The following is a 25,990-nucleotide window of genomic DNA, read 5'->3' on the forward strand; positions in this document are numbered from 1 at the left end:
ACATATTATTATTAAATAATACACAAGATGATGTTGAGGACACAATGTATTTTGTAGGTTTTTAAAATACGCTTAATTATATTTAAAAAAAAATCAAGCGTAACGTGGTTCTCAAAATGAAAAAAAGTATATCACAAAAAAATTGAAGTAACATCACATTTCTCTCGGAACACAACAATTCTAAGTGTTTTTTAATAAAAATCAATGTTAAGTAAATGAATGATGATATAAATGAAATGTAACGTGAAACTCAAATCACAAAACAACGCTATCACTTGTATAAACACATTGTGCAGTTTACAAAATATCTCTTACATCAGGAAACTTTCAACTAATATTAATAGCAAATCAAATCTAAAAAAATATTTACACAGGGCCTTTGATTGCGACGTTTTAAATTAAACTCTTCATTAACGTAAAGAAATAAAATCAATGCTTTGATTAAGTTTTGTGTTCTCAAAAAACGTAGGAATAACTTATAAAAAACATATTAGAAAAAGCATTAAAACCACAAACAAACATTTTAATCTAAATGAATGAAAAAATAAAATACTTCGATTCTAACAGATGACAATGCTTTGAATAATAATATATTCAGTATGATTTCTTAGTAATGCATGCAAAGCGAAAAAAGAAATTCATCAGACAAAAGATAATCGTTGCAAAAGAAAAAAAATTTACAGATTAATCAAAATATCACATTTCCGTGAAGATATTTTTATAATTCTAAAATATAAACTAATCAACACCCTACGTGTAGCAATTCTATTTAATTCATTATTATGTATTAAAGCTAAGTATTTTCATATGAGTTCAGTAATTTCCATTTGCACAACAAGTAAAGGATTCAATAGTTAAGTGTGACAAGTAAAGTTTAATATTCCTTGCGCCAACTAAATAACTTCTATATATTTTTGTAATATATTTTGTGAACTATGTTAAATGAACAACAAAGTTGAATAAATTTTATAATTATTCACCGGATAACATATGTAACAGTCGTTAAAATTATATTACATACTGCTCTATTTTTTTTATCACATTGTTTCAGACTTTAATTAGCAATATGATGATCAATAGTAACATCAGATAAATATAGCGTATACACATCAGTTACTTAATTTCAATGTTTTATTAACCTCTTTAGGGACGAATTTTTTAAAGTACAAAAAACATGAATTTATTTTATTCTTTATTGTGGTTTGTTTATTTTATATTGAAAACAATTCAATAAGTAAAAAAAAAAAGTGAATATTCATTACAAAGTATGATGGCCACATTTATGGATAATAATAAACAAAAACTAATTGTACACAAATAAGCCAATGTCTCTGAAGAGGTTATTTGATATTGGAGCACAGATTACAGTGATGACTAATTTTCATTCATTCTGAATATTAGTTACTCTATATTTGTAATTTAAATAAAAACAGAGTATATCAGAGCTAAAAAAACACAGAAACTCCATATAAAAGATACCAGATTAAAATTAAGAAAAAAAAATGAAACAAAAGGATAAGAAAAAAACGTTATTGTTACATGAAAATGGACTATGTAAACTGTGTTTAAATTAAAAACTAATTATAAATAAAACTGCCATATTCGATGAATAATTCCGATAGATGTGAATTAATAAAGTGTGTGTGGGCAGTTGGAGTCTATATGAGTATGTCGGGGACATCGATTCCGTACGCGAAGATCTGCTCGTATTCGTCTAGCTCGTCCTCTAAGAATATTTCCTCGTCTGCAATTGAAATGTTATTATTTATTTAATTTATTCCTGTTTAGTGGTTTCGATATTTGCATTCTTAATAACGAATTAATACGTTATTAATTATTGTATAATATAACATTTTAAAAACTATAACAACACATTTTAACGTTGAGCCAATTATAAAAATCAAATACTCGGTTTTTTTTTATCCTCACCCTTGTCATCGTTCTTTGATATGTCTGCAAATTTTTATTGATGTTAATAAGAGATGTTTTGAAGTCGACGATAATGAAGTTGAAAGATTTGATTATACTGGTAACACAGGTGGATAGATACAGTTTATCCTAATAAAAGCCAGTTCATCGAAATGGAAGTGACGACTGCGAGACGGACTACGGTACAATACTAAAAAGCCATTCGAAATGACAGGTACTCTTATTTGTGACGTCATTTGAAGACACATTGCTTAGAGTTTTGATACTTATTCGAGTTTTTTATTTATTTATTGCTTAGATGGGTGGACGAGCTCACAAGCCCACTTGGTGTTAAGTGATTACTGGAGCCCATATATATCTACAACGTAAATGCGCCTTCCATCTTGAGATACAAGTTCTAAGGTCTCATGTATAGTTACAGCAGCTGCCCCACGTTTCAAACCGAAACGCATTACTGCTTCACGGCAGAAATAGGCAGGGTGGTGGTACCTACCCGCGCGGACTCACAACAGGTCCTACCACCAGTAATTACGCAAATTATAATTTTGCAGGTTTGATTTTTATTATACGACGTTATTCCTTCACCGCGGAAGTCAATCGTGAACATGAGTACGTATGTTGTACGTTGAGTACGTATTTCATTGGAAAAATTGGTACCCGCCTGCGGGATTCGAACACCGGTGCATCGCTTCAACACGAATGCACCGGACGTCTTATCTTTAAGGCCACGACGACTACAGACTTCAGTGTTACAATGTATCGGTGTGAGCGTCCCACGTGCAACGTGTTTAAATAATTAAACCGCGACTCACCCGAACCGAACAGGTCCTCGAAATCGTCGTGGTCGTAGAGGTCGTCGAAGGACTCGTCGGAGTCGTTCCCGAATATGCGGTCCACGAAGTCCGGCCTCATGTTGGGGTTGCACAGGTCGTCCGCCACGTTCACCGTCAGCAGCCTGTGCTTCGGCAGCTCCTCCTGTTGGCGGTCACACACACCGTAACTTCAAATATTCCACACCGTATTTTATTTTTAGTTTCTTTGTTTTGTTTGCATTTCTTTAGATATATACAAAGAGTTCATCATCGGCTTGGAAAAGTTATAGGGTTTTGATGGAACATACACACATATTATTATAATCGAAATATATTTGTTTTTATTTTTATTGCCCATATAAACCGACGAGCATAAGGTCCACCTGACGGCGAGTGGTTAATATATGCTTATATTTTCAATGTTTGATTAAGGATATTTATATGTCGTAACTTTGACATCAAAATTGCCATATACGAAAATATGTGAGTATGTAGTTGTTTGTGGTTGGTGATTGTGACACAGAGAGGCGTGCGCTGGATACCTGTGCCTGCGCGGCGCCGGTGCCCGCGAGCCGCAGGAGCAGGTGTCGCGGGTTCAGCGCCAGGGCGTTCACTGCGGCCTCCACTATTTCTTCGGACACTCCGTCGCACCCGCACAGATCCATCTCCTATTATATTTAATTTAATTAAAAAATTGAACGATTCATAATTAATAATTGTTATAAGGAGAAATTAAAAAAAGTAATTTAAAAGACATAAATAACTAATTTAGTCTATAGCAATTCTAAAGCTAATATAAAATGTAATGTTGTTTATTAATCTGAGCATATACTAGTCTAAGATCCCGCTATAAAACGACCTTTACCGAGATTTTTATTTGATGTAACTTATTTTATATTCAATTTAATATGTCAATCGTTGTATAGCAGGATCATAAACTATACGTAATGTTCCCGACGTCATGTGCGTCTGGTCGCCGGGGCCGCGTTGTCTTAGGTGACACTGTCATTAACAACACATGTGTGGCCGGTTTACACGCCACTGGTGGCGCACGAAGGGTTACCTGCAGACAGGGCGCGGCGGCGAGCAGCGCGGCGGGCCCGGCGGCGGACAGCGCGGGGTTGCCGCGCGCCGTGAACCGACGCAGCCGCGCGGCGCCGCCCTGTCCCGCCAGCCCGGCGCCGCCCAGCCCCGCCAGGTACGACACGTCGAGCTCGCGCAGCCGCCGGCACCCCGCCCACAGCGCCGCCAGACCTTCGTCGCTCACTCCTGCAATAATAACGGACCTCATCGTCATCTAGGGAACCTCGCTCTCTACCAAACTTCATTTAAAACAGGGGCTCCCAAACTTACTTTGTCTACTGCCCACTTTGAGAACAAATTATTTTTTAGCGCCCCCATTTTTTCAGAGAGCTGAGCTCAAAGAGTCCTCCTAGATGAAATCACTTCCCAAGCCTCTACACAACGCCCCCTTTTTTGTGTTTCTCTTACCGCCCCCCTTTAAGCCCGCAGCGCCCACAAGGGGGCGTTATCGCCCACTTTGAGAAAGGCTGATTTAAAATATACATATAAATAAAATTGGAGTGTCTGTTTGTAATATTGAAATAACCGCTTTTTACTACATGCATAATATGAATATATATTCGGTACATAAACCAAAATAACATTTTTTACAATTTTTGTCTGTCTGTCTGTCTGTTTGTTCCAGGTAATCTCTGGAACGGCTGAGCCGATTTTGGCGAGACTTTCACAGATAGGTAGCTGATGATATAAGGAGTAACTTAGGCTACTTTTTTTAGCCTAGCTTCGCCCCGCGGCGTCACCCGCAGTTATTGTCGTACCGCGTGCAACATGACGGGATTCGCCTATCAATAATAAAATTTAATGTTTCCGAAGCGAAGCGAGGGCGGGTCGCTAGTTTAAAATAAAGGAGGTAAATTTTATTTATTAAGTTAATCAAATAAAAAATCTAAACTAAAGAGGGCTTTTTAAATACATGAGCATGATGCCGTAAGCTTAAAGCCAAGATACGATAAATTTCATATAAATAGAAATATAGTCCCAAGTTAATTTGATGCCGTAAGACTCAACCAATGATTTTAACTGATGATGTTAATTGAGACAAAATGCAGAATTTAATGTATGTGTACTGTAAAAAGTACAAAGAAAAACAACTTGTGGATCGGAATAGTGTGAAGAATTAAAGATGGAATATTATCCCTGTAGATAAACAAAATACAATTTGTGTGATCTTCAATCCGCAAGAATTCAAATTCGTTTGCAAATTCACTTGGAACAATACAAACGGAGCACCAATAAAGAATGTTTCAAAAACGGGGTTATTTTTACTTTTTGAGAGCTTCCGCTGCGTGCGCTGCAGAAACGATTAAAGTTTCGCTAGAATAATGTATGACAGAATTGTTCCCCTTTAAAAGATCTAAAAACATGTCCGCGATAGCATGTATGTTAAGGTTGGCTAACTATAACGTTTTTTATGCTAACCAAAATTGTTCCAAAATAAAGCATTATTTGTGAAGTATTCCACGCGGACGAAGTCGGGGGCAAAAGCTAGTATATTATAAACTATTGGTTTCTATCGCATATAAAAAATGTATTTTTTCCGTATTTTTCATACGAAACAAGTACTGGTACGTACCCGGTTGAGGGAAGTTTTTTCTGGAATTGCAACTTGATACGTTGAGGTACTCTAACTTATGACACGTTTGTCCGATTTGCTTGAGCACTGCATTAGTAATGTGTATGTTTCTGCTCAAGTTCAATCTCCGTAGCTCGGTGAGACCGGTGAGGGCTTCACAGAATTCATCACTGCTCTGGGTCGTGAAGCACACCTCGCTCGACATGTACTCGCTCAGAGACAGCTCCTCGAGTTTGGATAGGGTCTTTAAGATCATGGGTACAATTTTCCACATGGCCGCTGGACACAGGTCCAGCTTTAAGGTGGTCAGGTTCGGTAGGGAGTCCATGGCGGCGCTTAGGACCGTCCCCTGCAGGCTGTAGCAGTTGTAGAAGGACAGCGAGCTCAGCTGCGGCGGGGCGGCGCCGGTGAGGAACAGGCCCGTCACGTGCGTGTTGTTGGCCACGGTGATCTTCTCGATGCAGGAGTCCACGTGCGCCAGATGCACCAGGCTCGAGTCCGTCAGCTGCAACACGTTCAAGATATGAGTGTTTGAACAGTTTTTTTTTTCCTACCTAAGCTGTTGATAGCCTTGAGAGGCTATATCAACGTCGCCTTAACTAGTAGGTGAGCTCACGAGACTCGAAACCTAATGACGTTGCTAACACGAACCCTAGCAAGAGCCGTGATCTACCACCGAATCGGAAACGCGACCCACTGAGAAGATCCGGCGAGAAACTCAGTGGGCTGTGTCTGTGGGTTAATTTACTCGTCGAGCCCTTCGTCGAAAGTAACGGGTTCGACGAGAACGATGACCGATGATTAGAGTACCTAAAAGCATCGTTAGTGGATCAGGAGGATCCGAAAAGCCGTTCTCGAGTTTTTGAGAGACTAACGAACAGCAAAATTCATTATTATATATATAGATTTAGGTGTTCGTTTCATAAATTCATGTTTATAATTACCTTGTTGCAAGAAATAAATGATAAATTCTTCAGTTTTTTACATCCGTACAGAAGGGGGTTCCAATTTTTTGTATGCATACCGACGATCTGAAACATGACAGAGACATAGTCTGTACAGCACATAATTAAAAGAGCCTTTAAGTATTTTTTTAAATTTATATTGTACTTAGCTGAACTATAATATAGTCTTTAATAAAATAAAAAATTTTTCAACCTCTACATTTTTTTACAATTTTATTAAAATTTACAAATTATAGTCCCCGGCGCGTAACTTGGCAAGAGTCGTTAGATGCGCAGAAGTCGTTTTTTAGGTCTCTTTGGTTGTCAAGCGGGACGCGGGGAAAGACGTAGCACCGTTCCGAGCGCGCGATTGGTGAGTCAGTCGACGCTCCCCTCCCGCACCGCGTCCACGTTCCGTTCGCTCCCGGCTACACATGCGCCTACTAAGTTGTAGGATACCCTTTTTTTATATTAAGTTTTTGTTAGGAGTTGTTATTATTGTTTAAATTTAGTTTTTGTTACGAGTGTTATTGTTTTAAATTTGTTTGCAATGCCAGGACCAAATACCAATGACCATATAGTAGATTCAGTCACTGAGCGTTTTATTATTTACGCCAGTGACGACAGCGACTCTTCGTTATGTCGACGATGAGGAGCCAACTCCTTCCACCAGCTCAGGTGCTACCATAAATTTAATCCAAGGGGTAGCACTATTAGAATATGATAGTGACGACGGCGACACATAATTTTTAATATTAAGTATATTTTTTTAAATAAACTTCTTAACTTTTAATTGTATTTTATTTATAACACCTAATACATTTCACGAATTCCTCTCTTTTCTTTAACTTTCTTCAAAACACACAGGCTTAAAAATAAGTTATGGCAAATAAACAATAAAATAAAATAAAATTATATGCGGGCAATAAAAGTGACCATTTTTTGTTGCAATGTGCACTATGCGCGACATTACCCCCACTACACCAAAACCTTGCCAACTTACGTGCCGCTTACTATACAACACTTTTTAGGGGCGATAAAATTTCACAATAAATAATAAAGTACCTACGTGTAGGGTTGTGATTCAACATAACAAAAATTGAATTTTTCCGGTCCGTTTACCTGAATTACACCGTGTAAGTATTAAATACGTATTTTATTTATGTAATGCAAAATAATGATGACTGCTCTTGCCAAAAAAAATTCAAGAATTAATGTATAGTACTTAGTCTGGCCATAAATACTGTTACAATTAAAAATAAACAAAATATTACATTTGAATTTGGAATCTGTCATTTTTATATGATTGCTCATTGAGTTTTCTCATTTTGGCGCCAATACCTTGTACAATATTTTGCGATATTAAAATGGAGTGGGCTGATAAAGAGAACCGAATCGCTGTGATTGCATTACACAAAGTAGGTATGGAGCCAAATGAAATTTTTAAAACTCTTCATGCCCTTGGTATTAGTAAAATGTTTGTGTACCGGGCTATTAATCGGTGCAATGAGACCTCCTCTGTTTGTGACAGAAAAAGATCTGACCGTCCACGTAGTGTGCGTATGAAAAAGGTGGTCAAAGCAGTAAGGGAAAGAATTCAAAGAAATCCTGTTCGAAAGCAAAAGGTTTTATCTCGGGAGATGAAGATAGCACCTAGAACCATGTCGCGTATTTTAAAAGATGACTTAGGACTTGCAGCCTATAAGAGACGTACTGGTCATGTCTTAACTGATAATTTAAACTAGAATAGGGTGGTAAAATCGAAACAACTACTTAAGCGGTACGTAAAGGGAGGTCATAGAAATTTTTTGTTTTCGGATGAGAATTTTTTTACAATTGAGCAACATTTTAACAAACAAATTGACCGTATTTATGCTCAAAGCTCTAAGGAAGCTTCCCAATTAGTCGACAGAGTGCAACGTGGGCACTATCCGACTTCAGTGATGGTTTGGTGGGGTATTAGCTATGAAGGAGTGGCTGAGCCATACTTTTGTGAAAAAGGTATCAAAACATCGGTACAAGTGAATCAAGATACCATTCTTGAGAAGGTAGTGAAGCCCCTTAACAACACCATGTTCAATAATCAAGAATGGTCCTTCCAGCAAGACTCGGCGCCAGGTCATAAAGCTCGGTCTACGCAGTCTTGGTTGAAAACGAACGTTTCGGACTTCATCAGAGCTGAAGACTGGCCATCGTCTAGTCCCGATCTTAATCCGCTGGATTAAGATTTATGGTCAGTTTTAGAGAGTACGGCTTGTTCTAAACGCCATGATAATTTGGAGTCCCTAAAACAATCCGTACGATTGGCAGTGAAAATTTTTCCCATGGAAAGAGTGCGTGCTTCTATTGATAACTGGCCTCAACGTTTAAAGGACTGTATTGCAGCCAATGGAGACCACTTTGAATAAGCTTTTTATACTTTAAATTGTTTTATATTTATGTATTAACTAACATACTGTAAAAGTAATAAATGTTATTTGCAATAGAATTTTTTTTTTTCGTTTGTCTCAGTATTTATGGCAAGACTAGGTATATACATCAAAGTGAAATACCTAAATAAAGGGGTGGCAAAATTGTCTTCCGCCCCGGGCTGACACCCACGCTACACCACCGATTGTTCGAGACCGTAAGACGCACCTTGAGCTCCTCGAGCTTGGGACAGAACCTGGCGATGGAGTGCGCCGTGCGGTCGTTGAGCGCCGACCAGTGGTGGTCGATGTGCAGCGCCAGCAGCGAGTCGCCTACGCGCGCCAGCACCCGCCGCAGCACCGCCGTCGTCAGCCGAGCCGCCTCCGCCTGCCACCACGACGTCTTCAGCACGCGCACGCCTGCACTCCGCACACACACCCGTCTTATTAGTCTTATTAGACCTTAGAACTTATATCTCAAGTTGGGTGGCGCATTTACGTTGTGGATGTCTATGGGCTCCGGTAACCACTTCACACTAGGTGGGCTGTGAGCTCGTCCACTCATATTCACTACTTCAGAAATAGGCGGGGTACGTAACTGTGCGGACTCACAAGAGGTCCTACCACCATCAGTAATTACGCAAATTAAAATTTTGCGGGTATTTTGATTTTTATTACACGATGCTATTCCTTCACCGTGGAAGTCAATCGTAAACATTTGTTAAGTACGTATTTCATTAGGAAAATTGGTACCCGCCTGCGAGATTCGAACACCGGTGCGGACGTCTTATCTTTTAGGCCACGACGACTTCAGCTTTAGAGTTCACTTCTATCTATCTATCTATCTATCTATCAGCCCACAGACGTCCACTGCTGGACAAAAGCCTTCCCACAACGACCTCAATAGTTCATCGGTCCACCTTGTGTGAGGCCTACCTACGCTACGTCTTTCGATACTAGGTCGCCAATCGAAAACTTTTTGGCCTCAGCGGCCATCAGCCACAGAGATCACATTTAGTGTTAAACGTTAAGTGGACAGAACAACGCGCCCCTATTGTCTACTATTACACAAATTAATGAACTCTACTGTTTTCATTTTCATTTACACAATGTAAGTCCTTAACAATGAACGACGCTTATAATTGTTATGTGCTTACTAAGTATGAAATAGTACCCAATGCAGGATATGTAATGTGATCACTATAATTAATTTTATTATGTATACATGAGTCGTCTTATCAAAGATGGCAATCTGTGCATTAGGACAAAAAAAATTTATTGATATGTCAATACAGATTGATTTGAATATAATCGTCTCCTTCACAGAATACGGTTCAAAACCTGCATTAAATAAAGGTTAATACTTAACCTGTTATTTATCTAAGATGTCGTTCAGAAGAGTTTTGTGACTGCCAATGGAATACAAAGTCAATAATTCGTTTTTCTGATTTACCAATAATTTTCCAAAAGTCACATTGCCGGCTTTGATAATAGTCAACTCACATAATCCATTACACCAGATTTCTTACACAACAGGTTGCAAACCCAGCATTGATAATGCTGCAGAGAGCTAGCAGTGTTTTTATTAGTAGATAGAACACCAAACCTTAATGAAGCCAAACTATGAAACATTCAATTAATGCTTCAATTTTATTTATAAAGTATAATAACAATTGGTTAGGTATATCCTGCTAATTTTAAATAGACATGTCTTTGTTATTTCTGAGTCAATTTTATTATAAAAATGAGAACTTGTTTAATGTTTCAATATTTGTATCCAATTTTGCATTAGTTTTTAAATAAAAATTAATGAGTAATGTCTTATCACCTGCTAAATATTCTTGGACCATAATCTGCCAACCTTTACTGACCCTTTCAGATAATATTATGTCCCTAATAGGGATATAATTTAGGATATGCGTCAAACAATCTCTATTTAATACATCTAATATGGTGCAACTCTTCACATCTTCTTCATCCTACAAACAAAATACAACATAAGTAATATGAGTGTACTAAAGTAATAAAAATCATCATGTAAACTGTATTGAATATCTTTGCTTAGCTTAAAATCAATAAATATTGATGATACAGCAAAATTGATGTAGTAATATGTATATAACACAGCAGCACTAAAAAACACATATGAATACTTCGATCAATAATATTTATTGAAGTATGAATATGAGAATTTCACAACAAACTGTTTCTTGAGCTCCATGGAAAACAATTAAGTGTTCGTAGCATGGTTTATTAAATAATTTATGTTCAGATTTCCAGATTACCTACATACCGTGTATATTGTAAAAAAAAAATACAATTTACTTACTGATGATTCTGATGAATCTAAAGTGGCAACGGTGGACATTTTGGTGCTTGTACCTGCTAAAATTATATCCATTATAACTTATGTTGTTTGTCTGACATCAAATCCTTTAATTAAAAATAATTAAAAGTAATAAAATTAAAGATAATTAAAGAATTGGATTTTAAATTTGTTTTGTGAAGCTAGTAATAGAATAATACCTTCATCTAAATCTTTTGACCTAGAGCGTGATCGAACATTAGTACGTGAAAAACGTGGTTTCCAGCAGACCCGACCATCTGCATCCTCTACTGGCTGATGCCAACTGTCTGCTGGTGACGTATATAGGTTTCGACCCCTCAATATTTTTTCATGACTAGGTGCTTCAAGGGCTCTATAATAAAAATAATAAATTGTCAATAAAATAATGTTGTTTGACATACTGAAAAAAATCTAACCGGAAATGATTGGTATTTAGAAAATAGATCAGATCATGGAAGCTCTGCTGATATTTTTATGTTAATCTCAAAGTTATTTTATTTTTAATCAGTTTGATTTCTGATTAAATGAATTCTTTGAAACAAATGAACTAAATTTACTACACAGTTTCAAACTTGGATAAGAAGTATTGTAAGAAGTAAGTTATGTTTTTATTTCAGTAGAACAGTGAATTATAAGTAGAATATACAATAAAGCCTGTTGCACATTATGAGACATTGTCTTATGTTTTAGGAATCAGTAACAAATTAAATTTTCATGTATATGTTACATGCGTGATATTTCTTAAGTCTGATGGACTAAAGTTTTACTGGTGGTAGGGCATTTTGTGTGCCCATACAGATAGGTGTCACATATTAAAAATGGAGACATAGAACTTATGTCACAAGGTGAAAGGTTGCATTGAATTTGTTGATGCCTATAGGTCCAGTAACCACATTACACAAGGTGGGTCATGAGCTTGTCCACTCGTCTACACAATAAAAAATGTTACTCTGCTCTTATCTTTAGGTGATTGTCCTGTATTGCAGATTTGTGAATATTCTGAGAACAGTTGTTTAAGAATATAGATATGTCTTATTTAATGTGCATATAATAATATTTAGTGCAAAAACATTTATTTTTAAAATCATCTATCTATGATCTCTAATAATTTACAATTTTAAAAATACCTACTGATGAGCGTCTGCTGGATTACTAAAAGTTACAAATGCATATGTGGGTATTGGAGTTTTATTTGGCCCCTTGTCTCCCATTTTCAACCAGCAGCTTTTAATGAGACCATATTGGGCAAATACCCCATACAATTCAGTTCTGGTTGTCTGAAATAAAGAAAAATAATCATATAGTTTTGTATCTAATTAATCTTGATATTTATCATTTTCTTATTAATACATCTGAAGTACAATTGCAAAAACACTGCCATTAAATATAATTTTGCTAAAACCATTAGGCAGTAGTTCAATTACAGAGTAGACAAAGGGATACACATTGTAATGTCCTTAAGCTCCCACAACAACTTAGCGTTGAATCAAATAAGTTGTGAGTTGCAAAACCATACTCGTATTTATGTCGTCGTGGCCTAAAGGATAAGACGTCCGGTGCATTCGTGTTGAAGCGATGCACCGGTGTTCGAATCCCGCAGGCGGGTACCAATTTTTCTAATGAAATATGTACTCAACAAATGTTCACGATTGACTTCCACGGTGAAGGAATAACATCGTGTAATAAAAATCAAACCCGCAAAATTATAATTTGCGTAATAACTGGTGGTAGGACCTCTTGCGAGTCCGCGCGGATAGGTACCACCGCCCTGCTTATTTCTGCCGTGAAGCAGTAATGCGTTTCGGTTTGAAGGGTGGGGTAGCCGTTGTAACTACAGTCAAAATCTGTTATAACGACATCGAAGGGACTGCTCATATTCAGTCGTAAAAACCGATAGTCGTAACAACCGGTGATGTTTAATGTGTATCGTGCAAGTACAAACAAATCGATAGGGAATTATTGGAAAAATATATTTACATAATACGCGATTTTTCTTCAATATTAATTTGTTTTCTTTTTCTTTGCGACATTTTGAAAGTTTCACGAATAACTCCACAAAGTTTTGGTGCGTCTTGTGTATAGATAAGTAACAAACTAACTGAAGAGATATGAAGAAGCGGACTTTGACTTTACGCATACACGTGTTTTGTTTCTAAGAATTAGAAAAGACCCTACACTAAACTAGATCCTATTGTTTTCTTTCCTAATTTTAATAGCCATTGAAGACAGATGTGGATACCTATTCAAATTGTTTACAATACAGCTTAGTCGGTCGTTCTAACAGATCTAATTCTCCGAAATATTAGTTAAATGTGGTCGTTTTATGAGGTATGTCGTTATTAGCAATGTCGTATAAAGCAATGTTTTTAATAAGGCGGTCATATGGCATTCAGCCGGGACCTTTGTTCTAGGTTATTATAACCGGCATGTTGTTCTAAACGATGTCGCAGTAAACGGTTTTGACTGTATACTGAGACTTTAGAACTTGTATCTCAAGGTGGGTGGCGCGTCTACGTTGTAGATGTCTATGGGCTCCAGTAACCACTTAACATCAGGTGGGCTGTGAGCTCGTCCAACCACCTAAGCAATAAAAAAAAAAAAAAAAAAATCGTATCAAAAATGTAAAGATTCACTCTTACTGGTAGGTTATATAATAAATACCAAAAAAATATTTAATAATACCCATTTATTTTAAAACTTTTTACGCAGGACATATATGTATGCAAATAAATAAAGATTGATTGGCAGCAAAAGCGCTTAGTTAAATAGAGAATACTTTACTTTCCTGTCATACATAAAAAAATATTAAGACCCTTTTAATGAAGTATATAAAAAAATTAAACAAAGATATATAATTAATTACTTTTAAAGATATTTTTAAATAAAATTATTTTTTACAAACTAAAATTTGGATAAACTGAACTTTCAACAAAACAAACTGACACTTTGAATTTACCATAATCATTTTGTTTTGGGTTATATATTTTTTTAGCAAATAGGTTCTTTTACGATACATCTGTATTAAGAACAGTTTCGCCAGCATTTAAACACTTGGTAAATACCGTCATCAATTTCTACTTGAGTAAAGATACACTTGTTATGCTCACTTAGCATTGTAATAACGGCAAACAATTTTAAAGGTTTGGTTTTTATATCATAACAGTCCAGAGTTTTACCTTGGGTGGTAAGTTAGTAACGTAAAGCTTTCTAATCGGTATTCCATCTTCAGTTTTTGTGGGTACACTCCTAATCCCGTACGGAGCTAGTTCAAGATTTGAAATAGTGGCAACTGAAACAAAACCTACATGTAACATATAAAAATATTCTTTAAAACAATACACCACTAACTGAGCCATGCAAATCATTTACAAACAAAACTCACTGCGAACGACATGAAGTAAATCTGGACTAAAATATCTCTCGTTGTCTTCCTCGTCGTTGTACATGATGGTATTCTTTTAATTCAAAAAGCTGTTATGTTTAAGATAAGTTTCGGTATTATAAAATGCACATGTTACATACAAAGAAAAACAACAAGTAATTGTTAAATTTTGAAATCACTAAATATTTTTTCAATCTCAACACAAATCAGTATTTCAATGGGTATGTAGGGATGCACATTCAAATTGTAGGTACGGTACCTAGAAGTCTCAAAAATTAAGTATATAATCTATGGGTAGTAGATTCAGTGTGTCCATCTCTTAACTATAGATCGTGCGTTACTTTAGTTAAAAACCTGCCAAAGTTTATAGTAAAAATGCCTAATTAATGCCAACTTTATTAATCGTGGTAATAAACCAAGAAAAGTAAAAATACTGGAGTTTGTGGCGGGAACTTAAAAGGGATATTGTACTATGCACCTTTATTTTCTAACAATGTGCAAAATTACTTTAAAATGAACAATATTTGAAGTATATTGATGGTTTTTGAGTATTAGTTATGTGTTTACGTGAGAAATGTAAGCTGTGTAGTCACATGTTGTCTTACGACTTGTCAGAAGAACTCCGTTTCACGGTGTCGGTTGGTAGTCCACAGTTCAGCTGAGCTGTAGTAGACTTTGAAAATAAAGAAACTATAATATAATATGTATATGATTGAAAGACTTGACATGTATGTGTGGTCATGATTACATTAATATAATAAAAGTAGAAACACACATGCAGGGACGTCTTAAACTAGGATGAGGCCCTTGGGCACACAAGAATTTGAGGCCCTTTTGGAAAGTAAAAAAAGCGAATTATAATTTAAAAAAAAATTCTGAGTTTGAGACCATTTATTATAGGTAATCAAATACAGTATGATATAATATGTCATTAATGATATTAGAATGCTGCTGGTTTTTTGGCTACGATTTCGATGACGGTTTCTTTCGGGATTTCTGTTGAGCAAAATCTTCTATTATAAGCATAGTATATGCCTTGTAAATACCTTCTGATTATTGATTTGTGAAAAAAGTGTAATGTGCTCGACAAAAATGTTTTGAGAATAAACGTGTGAGAGAAATTGTCGGTCTTTCGAGGCCCCCTGAGAATGGGAGCCCTGGGCACGGGCCCCGTGTGCCCTTATGGTAAAGACGGTATTGCACACATGCAGTTATAACATATCTTTAATTAGTTTAAATGCAATGCAATCGTCATGCTCACCAATATCTTGTTTAGCATGCAAGATAGACGCTACAAGTTTGTTTATAAATCTGATGCGCGTTTTTGTTTTAATTAAATTTATTTGATAGAATATTCTTTCGCATGCAGTGTTAGACATTGGTAAACATAGCCTTTGCGGAATTTGCAATATTTATGTATTTTAAGTGCCCACTGGAATTCCGTATTTTCCCGATAGCACCGCTAAAGTTGTCAACACTTAGAGCACAATTTGAATTACTGCTACCACCAGATTCTAATAAATCACTTACGTAGGTATAGGGGCCAGATAGGTTACTAATTTGCAGTTACAGGCATTACAAATGGCTACTTCTGGATCATCTTTAGCTTTGGAGATCCACGATAAAAGTAAAGGATCTTGTTCCCACTCCGCTCTATTCGCCCCTTCATATTTTCGTCACCACCACCAAAAATAATAAGTATCGCCCAAGAAATATCACTAACAAGATACTATCACCTTAAAATCTAAATCGAATCTATCTATAAGTATGTCTCTATGACTGAATTGAAATATAAACCGTAAGCTTGTATACTTGTTTCAAGATTATCAACTTTCTGAGCAAAGCTTTAAAGTTGTTAATTGAATGTGATACGAACACACCCCGAGAAGTATAGGGAAATCCCCTACATGCTCACGAAGTATCTTCAGGGTTATCATTTTTTACATTTTATTGAGTTGCGAGGAAATTTATTTTCTTTATCCCAATACTGCCAAAAACTGCCAGGTTTTATAAAGCGTTTGCCGATCATGCCAGAAGCTAAACTAAGAGTCCAATCTTGCCAAAATGGCAGGATCCTGCCACATATGGTCACACTGAGTAAATTAGTGTTTATCCTATGATCAAAATTGAAATGAATGGAAAGATCGAACTTTCAAAATCATGCGATATTCGATTTTCTAAAATCGATCCTTCCTCTGTACGTCTGTGTAATCGAAATCGAAACTGAATCGCATTCTCCTCTTTTTCATCCCAAACTATTCGCTGGTAGCCTAAGGGGCTATTCAGCAATGCTATGTCTAGTAGGTGAGCTCAGATGGTTCAACCTGAAAGAGCGTACTAACAGTGTTTCTAGCAAGAGCGGTGCTGTGAAGTATTAAGCGCCAGATGGGAATCGCGACCCGCTGAGAAGATCCGGCGAGAAACTCAGTGGGTTATGTCTATAGGCTAGTTCTCACACCATTCTCCTTAAATCAAGACAAGGAGTAAAATATCATATAAAATTGAAGTCGTCGTGGCCTAAAGGATAATACGTCCGGTGCATTCGTGTTGAGCGATGCACCTGTGCTCGAATCCCAGGCGGGTACCAATTTTTCTAATGAATTACGTACTCAACAAATGCTCACGATTGACTTCCACGATGAAGGAATAACATCGTATAATAAAAGTGAAACCCGCAAAATTATAATTTGCGTAATTACTGGTGGTAGGACCTCTTGTGAGTCCGCGCGGGTGGGTACCACCGCCTTGCCTATTTCTGCCGTGAAGCAGTAATGCGTTTCGGTTTGAAGGGTGGGGCAGCCGTTGTAACTATACTGAGATCTTAAAACTTAAATCTGAAGGTGGGTGGCGCATTTACGTTGTAGTAACCACTTAACACCAGGTGGGCTGTGAGCTCGTCACCACCCATCTAAGCAATAAAAAAGCAATAAAAAAATGTATATATATATATATATATATATGTATATATATAATTAAAACCAGGAGGTCAAAGCACAGTAAAAATACAAAAGACAAAGAAATGTTTTGAATCGTATCAAAAACATTATTACAATATTTTCAGGGAGTTCAGCTCACCGTTTAAAAAACATTTTTTTAAACAGGTCGCTGACTTCGTTGATGATGAGAAGCAGGTATAAATTTATAAAATCAAAGATAAATTTCCTTCTTGGAAGGAATAAATTATGTTAAATAGTATACTGGATACAGTTATTGTAGTACAAGTTCACTTTTAGAGATCCTGTCATTTCTGTTTTATATTTAATTGTACATAAAAATAAAGGTAGCTTTCATGTATAAAGGAGCAAGTATTTATTGTCGGGAACACGAAAACCGTTCGCGTAACTTTACTTCTTTTATTTCCTATATTTCGACGATTTACGTTTTTTCAACTATAACTACAACATATTTATTACAAATATTTATGGTTTGGCATCTTTGAAAGGGCACATTGCTCGTAGAACAGATGGCCGCTGGGACCAAAAGTGTTCTCGACTGGCGACCGCGCACCGGAAGACGAAGCGTGAGTAAGCTTTCCACAAGGTGGACCAACGATATGTTGAAGGTCGCAGGAATCTGTCGGATGCGGGCAGCGCAGGTTCAGTCGTTGTTGAATGTTCTCATACAGTTTGTTCAATACAAAGTCAGGCTTACTGTTTTCACCAAAACGCCTGACTCGTTAACACAAAAACATTATTGAAATTATTAAGTACTATTATAATATTATGCTAAAAATGAAATTATTTTGGAATAAAGTATTCCCCAACTATCGGCAAATACATCAGCATCCTGGACTTCGGACAGAAATTCGTTTAACAGCGCAATTGCCCTGGCCGTTGGACAGTTCCTAGCTCTACGGGTCCTCAGCCCCGCCAACTTCAGTTATTGTAATCTAACCCAAAAAGTTAAGAGCTGTATGCTATTTTTGATGTCAGCATAGGTTAAAGGTTAAGATGCCGGGTGTAGCTGAACGTGATTTAGTGTAAAAGTACAGCGTTGTTAAGCCTCTTTATGAGTGTCTTATGTACATGTATGTACAGTCTGATAAAAAAAGAAATTTTAAATCGCATAGAAAATTATGATACTGGTCATATTCTACTATATATACACATTAAAATTTAATTGCGGCAAGAGCTCCTTCGGATGCTCAAAAATTCACTAGTAGGCCGCGGACAAAAATATAAGGTTGTAAAATAACTACACCATCACACGGGGTCCTTCTAAAAATTGGACCACGGAGATAAACTACAAACAACTTACTATATAGCTATGTACTTTAAGGACTCACCCTTGTTGTCTATGAACAAGAGTAACTCTTACATTTTTTTTTTTTAAGAGATTTTATGACCTGGTAACTAAGACCTTTAAGTCATGTCTTATTTTACTTTATATTCTTAATTTTATGAAAAATGATAATATGGAGTGAAATGAAATGAAGATGATTAATTTGAGACATTAATCAACTGGGATGAAATTTAATGAAATGAGATGATATGGGATGAAATATAATCGCAGTAAAATGGTGGTCATTTACTGAGATTTTTTCAGTGGACTTTTTGGAGGAACCCGAGAAGTTACGTCCAGCAGCTTTGTTTCATTTTCCCACATTTGTGCACTTTCACAGATATTAAACATTTAATAAACCACCGTTATTACACATTTAAACCTGAAGAAACACTAAATAGACAAAATAAAACAAATCACACAACTTCACTGCTCGCGTTCCCGCCAAAAAGTCCCAGTAACTCTTACAATACCAACCCTTATCTACTACCCGCCAAATGAGAAAAATGAAAAAACCGTTCATAGCTTTTGAGTTACTATGTACCTACCTACCTACCTACAGTACCTACCATAGATAGTACACTAAGAAATACCTACATATTCAAAAATATAATAGAATAAAGGAATTGAAGTTAATGGTCTCCGTCTTTAAAGAAGAAAAGTTTATTTTCCCGAGCAGTCTAATTAAATTTGTAATTTAAAAATGGAAAAAACAACTCCAATTGTGGCTGCAGCAGCTGGTTCAGTTAGAAAAAAGATGGCAAATCGTATAGGTCGTGGAGTACCAGAAGTAACTGACGCTTATTCTAAAAAATGTTCATGTAACAGAGAGAAGGCAACTGTGTTTTGTCGTTCTTGTGGTTTCTATTGCAACGGACGTATTCGATTGAAATGCCAGCAACATCCTCGAGTGAGCATTGTTTATATTTTAAACCCGTGTTGTTTGTATACGATATCTCCAAGAGTTATGGTAGCCCTGTACTGTCTGTTTCTGTCGCAATCTATTCTATTTGGGAACCTCTATGCTTGAGACGATCTCTTTGCCTTAGGGCCACTCACCACTTGAGCAGAGTTCACCTGGCTTTGAAAACAAATCCCCTCCTCAGAACACTTAAATAAGCCTTTTTTTAATAGCAATATTCCAACTTTGTGCTGTCCTCTCGATGTCTTAAGGCGGGTCATATACCAAAATTAGTGAGTGGGTTACTACACAAAAATAGGATTTTTGTCATTTATACCGAAAGCAATAGATTGATTGTTAATATTTAATTTCGTAGCATACCCTTTTCTATGTAAATGTCATCACTAGGAAAAATTAATCCACAATTTTATTGCAGGTGACCTTTCTGTTAGACATTTCAGAATGTCCAAAATGCCATTCATCTGTATTCCTGGATGAATATAAAACAGGACCATCTTAACTGCAACAAGTTTCTATAACCATTTCTTATGTACTTAATTTTTGATAAAGACACATCTATATTATAGTTACAATATTTTTTGTGTAGTCCGTTCATTTATATTAGTTTAGATCAGTGGTCGGCAACCTTGTCAACCAAAAGAGCCAACTAAGTATAGATAACAAATAATTGAAATTTATTCAAAGCGCAATTTTTTTAACATAACAATATATTTTTATAGTCTTGAGCATAAAAAAGTTTACTTGGCAATTTGTTTACATCTTACAAGGCAATATCTTAAAAATACATGATACCGGCATCTCGTTTTTACCATCGCACCGCCCGCCACCGGAGTAGAGTTCATCCATACTACCTGGAGCCACTGCGGTCATCCACAGTGCGTTTCCAGAGATCTTTTTTGCCACGTACCATCCGGCTATGGAATGAGCTCCCCTCCACGGTGTTTCCTGAGCGCTATGACATGTCCTTCTTCAAACGAGGCTTGTGGAGAGTATTAAGCGGTAGGCAGCGGCTTGGCTCTGCCCCTGGCATTGCTGAAGTCCATGGGCGACGGTAACCACTCACCATCAGGTGGGCCGTATGCTCGTCTGCCTACAAGGGCAATAAAAAAAAAAAAAAAAAAAAAAAAAAAAATAATTAGTAATATTTAGTGCTTAAACATTTCGCACAGAACCACATGTTATTGACCACTGGTTTACACCAAAAACAAATCATTCTAACAAAGTTTTAATTATAGTATAGATAATTAAAATTAATGATGGGTAATTTTAGTTTTGGACATTTAAAATTGAGTTTTAAATGGCCAAAATATTATTTAGATCTTTAGTTCAGAGTTTATTCTGTGAATGTATATTATATTTAAAACAAAGTTTTTGTTAAAAAACTTTTTTGTTTTAGATCAGTATAGATCATAATAAATGTTCATTGTTTGTGAAATAATAACTTTAACAAAAAATAATGAGTAATTTTGTTAAAGTAGAACTTTATTATCTTTTTAAGAGCTCATACTTTAGTTCAAGAGACTGACTCGTGGTGTAGTAGTTAGAGCCCCCGACTTGCACTGAGGATTGTGGATTCTGTTTCCACATTGTGCAACCATTCTTGTGATGAACAGGTTTGTTTGCTTTCTCTAGTTGTTTATGATCTATAAACATAGGGAATCTTAAATTGGAGCCAGATGATTGTTCCCAGTTATTTAGTTATTATTATTGTTATTCTGTATTTCTAGGGTGATTATGAAAATCTGTTTCAATAAAAATTTAAGAGCAATTATTTCATAGTCTATTTATTCCTAATAAAATACAGTTAAACCTTAATTGGTTCTATTTGGACTAATAAAAATTAGTATTTATAAACGATTAGATTGAAAACCAGCTGGGTATATCAGGTCTGCTTTTATTATGATCTATGTACTTTCTGAAATTCTTCTTTGATTCATCTAATGATTTCGCATGTTCCTCTTCCTCATTAATACTTTTCTCAAATAGGTCTGGATACTTAAATGTCATAGTCTTTGGCTGTAAAATATAACGTAACTTTGGTTTTCTTTCCATCAAATTCAAGTCGACTATACTCAAAGTGCAAATTAGTACAAAGCTTGTGAGACAGCAGCTACAAGATAGAGTCTGCTTTCAGAAAGCAATGTGTGTACTTGAATACATCTGCCTTTGTCTGGCCACAAGCTATACATATTTTTTTGACATTACTATGTATTGTTTTTTTTAAATGGCTTGTTGAACAATAAACTTATGCTAACAACTAATTATTGTGCAGTAAAATCACAAAGTGCTCCATAAAATCAAATTCAAATAATCTATGGTGGCCAGTTTGTTTGAACTCATGTAAAATGTGTATTAGGTAATGTTACTTACTAATGTGACAAAAGCAACTTTGACATCATCTTCTTTAATAACATAACCTTTGACAACATCTTTTTTAAATTTCCCCATATTTATTTTGGTCCTCACATCCACAACGGGTACTTCATAAATTTTTTCTAAATAATTTTTAATGTCATATTTAGTCATTTCCATAGAACAATGAAAATGCACGATGTTAGGCAGTTGTTTTGGATGTGGTCGTACTAATTTCATCCAAAAATTCGGCAAAAATACTCTAAGTTGTGGGTTTCCTCTTTGATAAATGGGGTACCTGAGAAAGACTACAATGTTAACTTTGGCCGAAGCGTGTAAATACAAATAATCGTTAATGAAATACTTACCACCGTGTGGACATTATTAAAATTGCTAGTATTAAGCAGAGGATAATACACAATATTTTTTTTTTTTTTTTATTTTTTTTTTAGAGATTTTATGACCTGGTAACTGAGACCTTTAAGTCATGTCTTATTTTAATCTATATTCTTAATTTTATGAAAAATGATATTATGGAGTGAAATGAACTGAAAATGATTAATTTGAGACATTAATCAACTGGGATGAAATTAAATGAGATGATATGAGATGAAATCTAATCTCAGTAAAATGGTGGTCATTTACTATGATTTTTCAGTGGACTTTTTGGAGGATCCCGAGAAGTTACGTCCAGCGGCTTTGTTTCATTTTCCCACATTTGTGCACTTTCACAGATATTAAACGGTTAATAAACCACCATTATTACACATTTAAACCCGAAGAAACACTAAATAGACAAAATAAAACAAATCACACAACTTCACTCCTCGCGTTCCCGCCAAAAAGTCCATACACAATATTAAAATATTTAGCGGATAGGTAATGTTATTCTGTCAGTAGGTATTTTTTAAGGGATTTTATGACCTGGTAACTAAGACCTTTAGGTCAAGTCTTATTTTAATTTTAATGAACTTTTTTTATCTATGAATAATGTTGATGAAAATAAACAGTACACTCTCTTCCAATTTAAACTGTATTTAAACCAGTGTTTTAAAATTTATAAAAAAAATCATTTTCGTCACTCTGTGACCATGTTCTTTGATTCAATGTGTATCTCTAGTAGTTGACGTCACAAAAAAATCAGTTGATAGTTAAGATGGCGGTGGCGCTGTCACCAGAACAAGAGCTGGTGAGTATTTTGATGTTAAATTAAAGTTACATTTGTTAATCATATATGTTTGAGATATATGCAGTCTTGTAGATATAACCAGCGTGCGTGAGACACATTGTATGATGAAATAGCTAATTTTAATTGAATGAAATTGAAAAATTGTTCGGTTTACCATGTCATCAATGTTTGTTTTGATTTCTCAAATGTTTCTGTTCCTTATCCATGTAGGTATATCTTGACTACGATGAGCGAATATTAAATACAAGTAAATGTACTACATGCATTCATATTAGATTGGTCAAAGATTTATATCGAAAGGAAGTAGATCACATTATTAAATAGTGTATGATACGACCCCTCCTATTTCCGTCCCGGTTGTGTTTTTAAATATAGAAGAATTGTGTACTACTATCCTTATAGGCGTTGTGTGCTAGTGAAATTATATATTAAACATGTTAAGTATGTTACATGATAAAAAAAGTTTTTTTTGTTTTATAAAAAGCAATCATTGATTGCAATGAACAATTGCTTAAACGCTAGTGCTTGTAGTATGTATTTAAAAAAGTCAAAAACAATGTTATTTCAATACTGAAATACAAATCTCATATTTCTACAGAATAAAAATCCTAAAAAAAGCTAAATTGATGTCATTAATTTTCACCTACACAATATGCTCTTTACACTTTGTAAATTTGAATGGTAAATTACATTAATAATCGCTTTAGCTGGATTTTTTTTACTGTGTACTAAGTAATCAAATATCAATTTAAAATTCATGAAACGAAATTCCAAATGACAAAAAACTTACTTATATTGAAATCTAAACTAAGCTGTTTTAAAGTTCTCATGGCAATATTCATTGTCTATTGACAATAATTGTAGTTGAAGAACATTTGTCATGAGTGTTTACCATTTATTAAACTAGGCTTTGCTTTGGATAGGTAGTTCATATTTGGGAATCTGCAATGTAAGCTGTAAATAGTTCTACAGGAATACTCATATCAAAGCTCAAATATTCATCTCACAGTTTAGCTGATTTAAACTTCACATCTGTTGAGGTTCCCAGAATCCACTGGATGCAGGCAGCAAAAGACTGGTCATTATAATGAGACTAGGGGGAGGCCTATGTCCAGCAGTGGATGTCTATGGGCTGAAAGATAGATAGTTGGTCACGTGGTTTTCTTTAAGAACTCAAGAAATTTTGTTTTGAGAAGAAATCTGTTGTCTCATTTTTGCTATAGTACCACCCGCCTGCCTTTCTTTGAGGACTATTATAAATTAAGAATAAAAGAGTTCAGCAGTATGCAACAGATTCATTGTCTCGCTGGAACCAGTTGGAGGAATTGAATTCAGCTGCAAAGCAATAATGAGTTCTGATTTGAAGGATAAGACAGCTCTTAAGCAAGATATTAACAACTTCAATCTTATGTGTCTAGATGGGTTACAGTACGGCATGGTACTGTGATGTCTATAGGCTATAGGCAATAACCACTTGTATTAAGGCTCCAATAACCACAATAAATACTTACTACAATAACAGATTTCTGGTCTTTGAATGTAGACCTCAATATCTAGACGATAGCTCTTTTAAACACTGTGTGACTTTTGTGTTATAAATCATTTTTATTTGCAATGTCTAGATTATGATACTTTTGTAGTATATATTAGTTTAATTGGCATATGAGCTCACGCTCAGGTTAAGTTACTTGCAGTCAATAACTAGGAGTAAGTCACAGCAACTCGCATTTTATGTGTAACTACCGACAGATGCATAAAATGAACAAAGAACAGGAAAAGTGATTACCCCCTTTATTTCATAGGACGCCAGTCGGAATTAAGTCTTAGCCATTGGCCTATAGATGTCACAATGGAAATGCATCCTTCCACCTTCAGACACGAAGTCGAATCCTCATTTGTATTGCATTATTGAGATTTGACACTTTGTTTCTTGGCTAGTAAAATCGTTATAAAAATATTATAAATTAGATATATCAATTCAACTGCTAAACCGTATATGTTTCGGCCTCTGTACCGTCATACTTACTTTTGATTTAAAGTCAATCAAACACTCAATGGTGGGTCATGATTATAAATTATAAAGTTAAGTGGGTTGTATGGCTTTGATTTGGACCGGATGCTCGGATCCGTACGGTGCAACGCTCTCGTCCGCCGCTTACTCATTCTGTGTACAGGATTTTCAAAACAACAAAGCCAACGTATCTTTAAATATTTTTAAGATTTTATTAAAACAAGTTTCGTGAAATCTCGAAATTATCCGGTTAGTTTTTGTGGTAAAAGTGCAGTGCAATACAAAATAATTTCTTATAAAACCAATATAGTTGGAACATCCTCACTCTAGTGGTGCTCACACTAGGCAAGTCTGTGTCGTGAACACCCTATATCCGACCCAGGTGACGGGGCAACGCAAAGCCGACGTTGCCCCAGACATGTCAGCATATTCCCCCACTCTCGGTACTTTTAAGCTCTTCAAACACCGGTCACCGTCCACGAACTAACTTATAGACACAGCCCATTGGGTTTTTTGTCGGATCTTCTCAGTGGGTCGCGATTCCGATCCGGTGATAGATTCTGCGAAGCACTGCTCTTGCTAGGGTAAGTGTTAGCAAATTCTCCCAGGTTGAATCCGTGAGCTCACCTATCCGTTCGCGAGAAATAGGAATAGCCCCTTAGGCTACCAGTGAATAGGCAGGGAAAAAAAAGTTACCATGATAAAGGATTAATAAGATTAAAAAAGAATTAGTAGCGATTGTTTGTGTTTGTACCTT

General features: G+C 35.8%; 3 protein-coding genes and 1 non-coding gene across 16 annotated transcripts in view; 2 read left to right on the top strand and 2 right to left on the bottom strand.

Annotated features, from left to right (window-relative positions):
- Nucleotides 1-28: 28 nt before the first annotated feature.
- LOC101744275 (F-box/LRR-repeat protein 7) lies at nucleotides 29-16,250 on the bottom strand. 13 transcript variants are annotated; one of them, XM_062674648.1, is made up of 14 exons: nucleotides 16,009-16,248; nucleotides 15,084-15,151; nucleotides 14,479-14,567; nucleotides 14,273-14,397; nucleotides 12,228-12,373; nucleotides 11,276-11,448; nucleotides 11,079-11,134; nucleotides 10,578-10,728; nucleotides 8,979-9,169; nucleotides 6,342-6,428; nucleotides 5,398-5,902; nucleotides 3,805-4,010; nucleotides 3,284-3,409; nucleotides 29-2,904 (listed from the first exon to the last, which is right to left on the bottom strand). In XM_062674648.1, exons 3-14 carry the CDS (start codon nucleotides 14,540-14,542, stop codon nucleotides 2,620-2,622), a joined length of 2,115 nt encoding a protein of 704 aa, XP_062530632.1. In that variant the 5' UTR covers nucleotides 14,543-14,567; nucleotides 15,084-15,151; nucleotides 16,009-16,248; the 3' UTR covers nucleotides 29-2,619. The 13 variants fall into 13 exon arrangements, with proteins under 13 accessions (XP_062530632.1, XP_062530633.1, XP_062530638.1 ...); XM_062674649.1 differs by having other exon boundaries at nucleotides 15,046-15,151; XM_062674654.1 differs by having other exon boundaries at nucleotides 14,273-14,385; nucleotides 16,009-16,247.
- Nucleotides 16,251-18,796: 2,546 nt separating this feature from the next.
- LOC101744521 (uncharacterized) lies at nucleotides 18,797-21,452 on the top strand. The gene is made up of 2 exons (XR_009975924.1): nucleotides 18,797-19,669; nucleotides 20,097-21,452. It is a non-coding gene; the product is annotated as an uncharacterized LOC101744521 (transcript).
- LOC101744664 (39S ribosomal protein L23, mitochondrial) lies at nucleotides 21,450-22,458 on the bottom strand (the record flags this gene model as incomplete). Its single annotated transcript, NM_001309540.1, is given in 3 exon segments — nucleotides 21,450-21,697; nucleotides 22,052-22,331; nucleotides 22,402-22,458. Coding segments are annotated over 3 exon segments (453 nt in total). The 3' UTR covers nucleotides 21,450-21,538.
- Nucleotides 22,459-23,077: 619 nt separating this feature from the next.
- The window catches only part of LOC101744807 (tyrosine-protein phosphatase non-receptor type 9), a 67,867-nt gene continuing 64,954 nt past the window's right edge, over nucleotides 23,078-25,990 (top strand). The window contains exon 1 of the mRNA XM_004929565.5: nucleotides 23,078-23,222. Within this exon, the coding sequence (XP_004929622.2) occupies nucleotides 23,190-23,222 (33 nt within the window). The 5' untranslated portion in view covers nucleotides 23,078-23,189. The remainder of the gene's footprint in view (nucleotides 23,223-25,990) is intronic.

The sequence above is a fragment of the Bombyx mori genome, chromosome 21 (assembly GCF_030269925.1).
Source record: "Bombyx mori chromosome 21, ASM3026992v2".
NCBI classification, from domain to species: Eukaryota; Metazoa; Arthropoda; class Insecta; order Lepidoptera; family Bombycidae; genus Bombyx; species Bombyx mori.

Bases quoted from the DNA above. Each gene is read 5' to 3' on its own strand.
- LOC101744275 (XM_062674647.1), bottom strand. From the start codon at position 14,542: ATGTACAACGACGAGGAAGACAACGAGAGATATTTTAGTCCAGATTTA. The intron at 11,135-11,275 runs GTATTATTCTAT...ATATAATTTTAG, and splicing joins GTCAAAAGATTTAGATGAAG to CAGGTACAAGCACCAAAATG. The intron at 9,170-10,577 runs GTGATAAGACAT...TGCGGAGTGCAG, and splicing joins GGTCCAAGAATATTTAGCAG to GCGTGCGCGTGCTGAAGACG.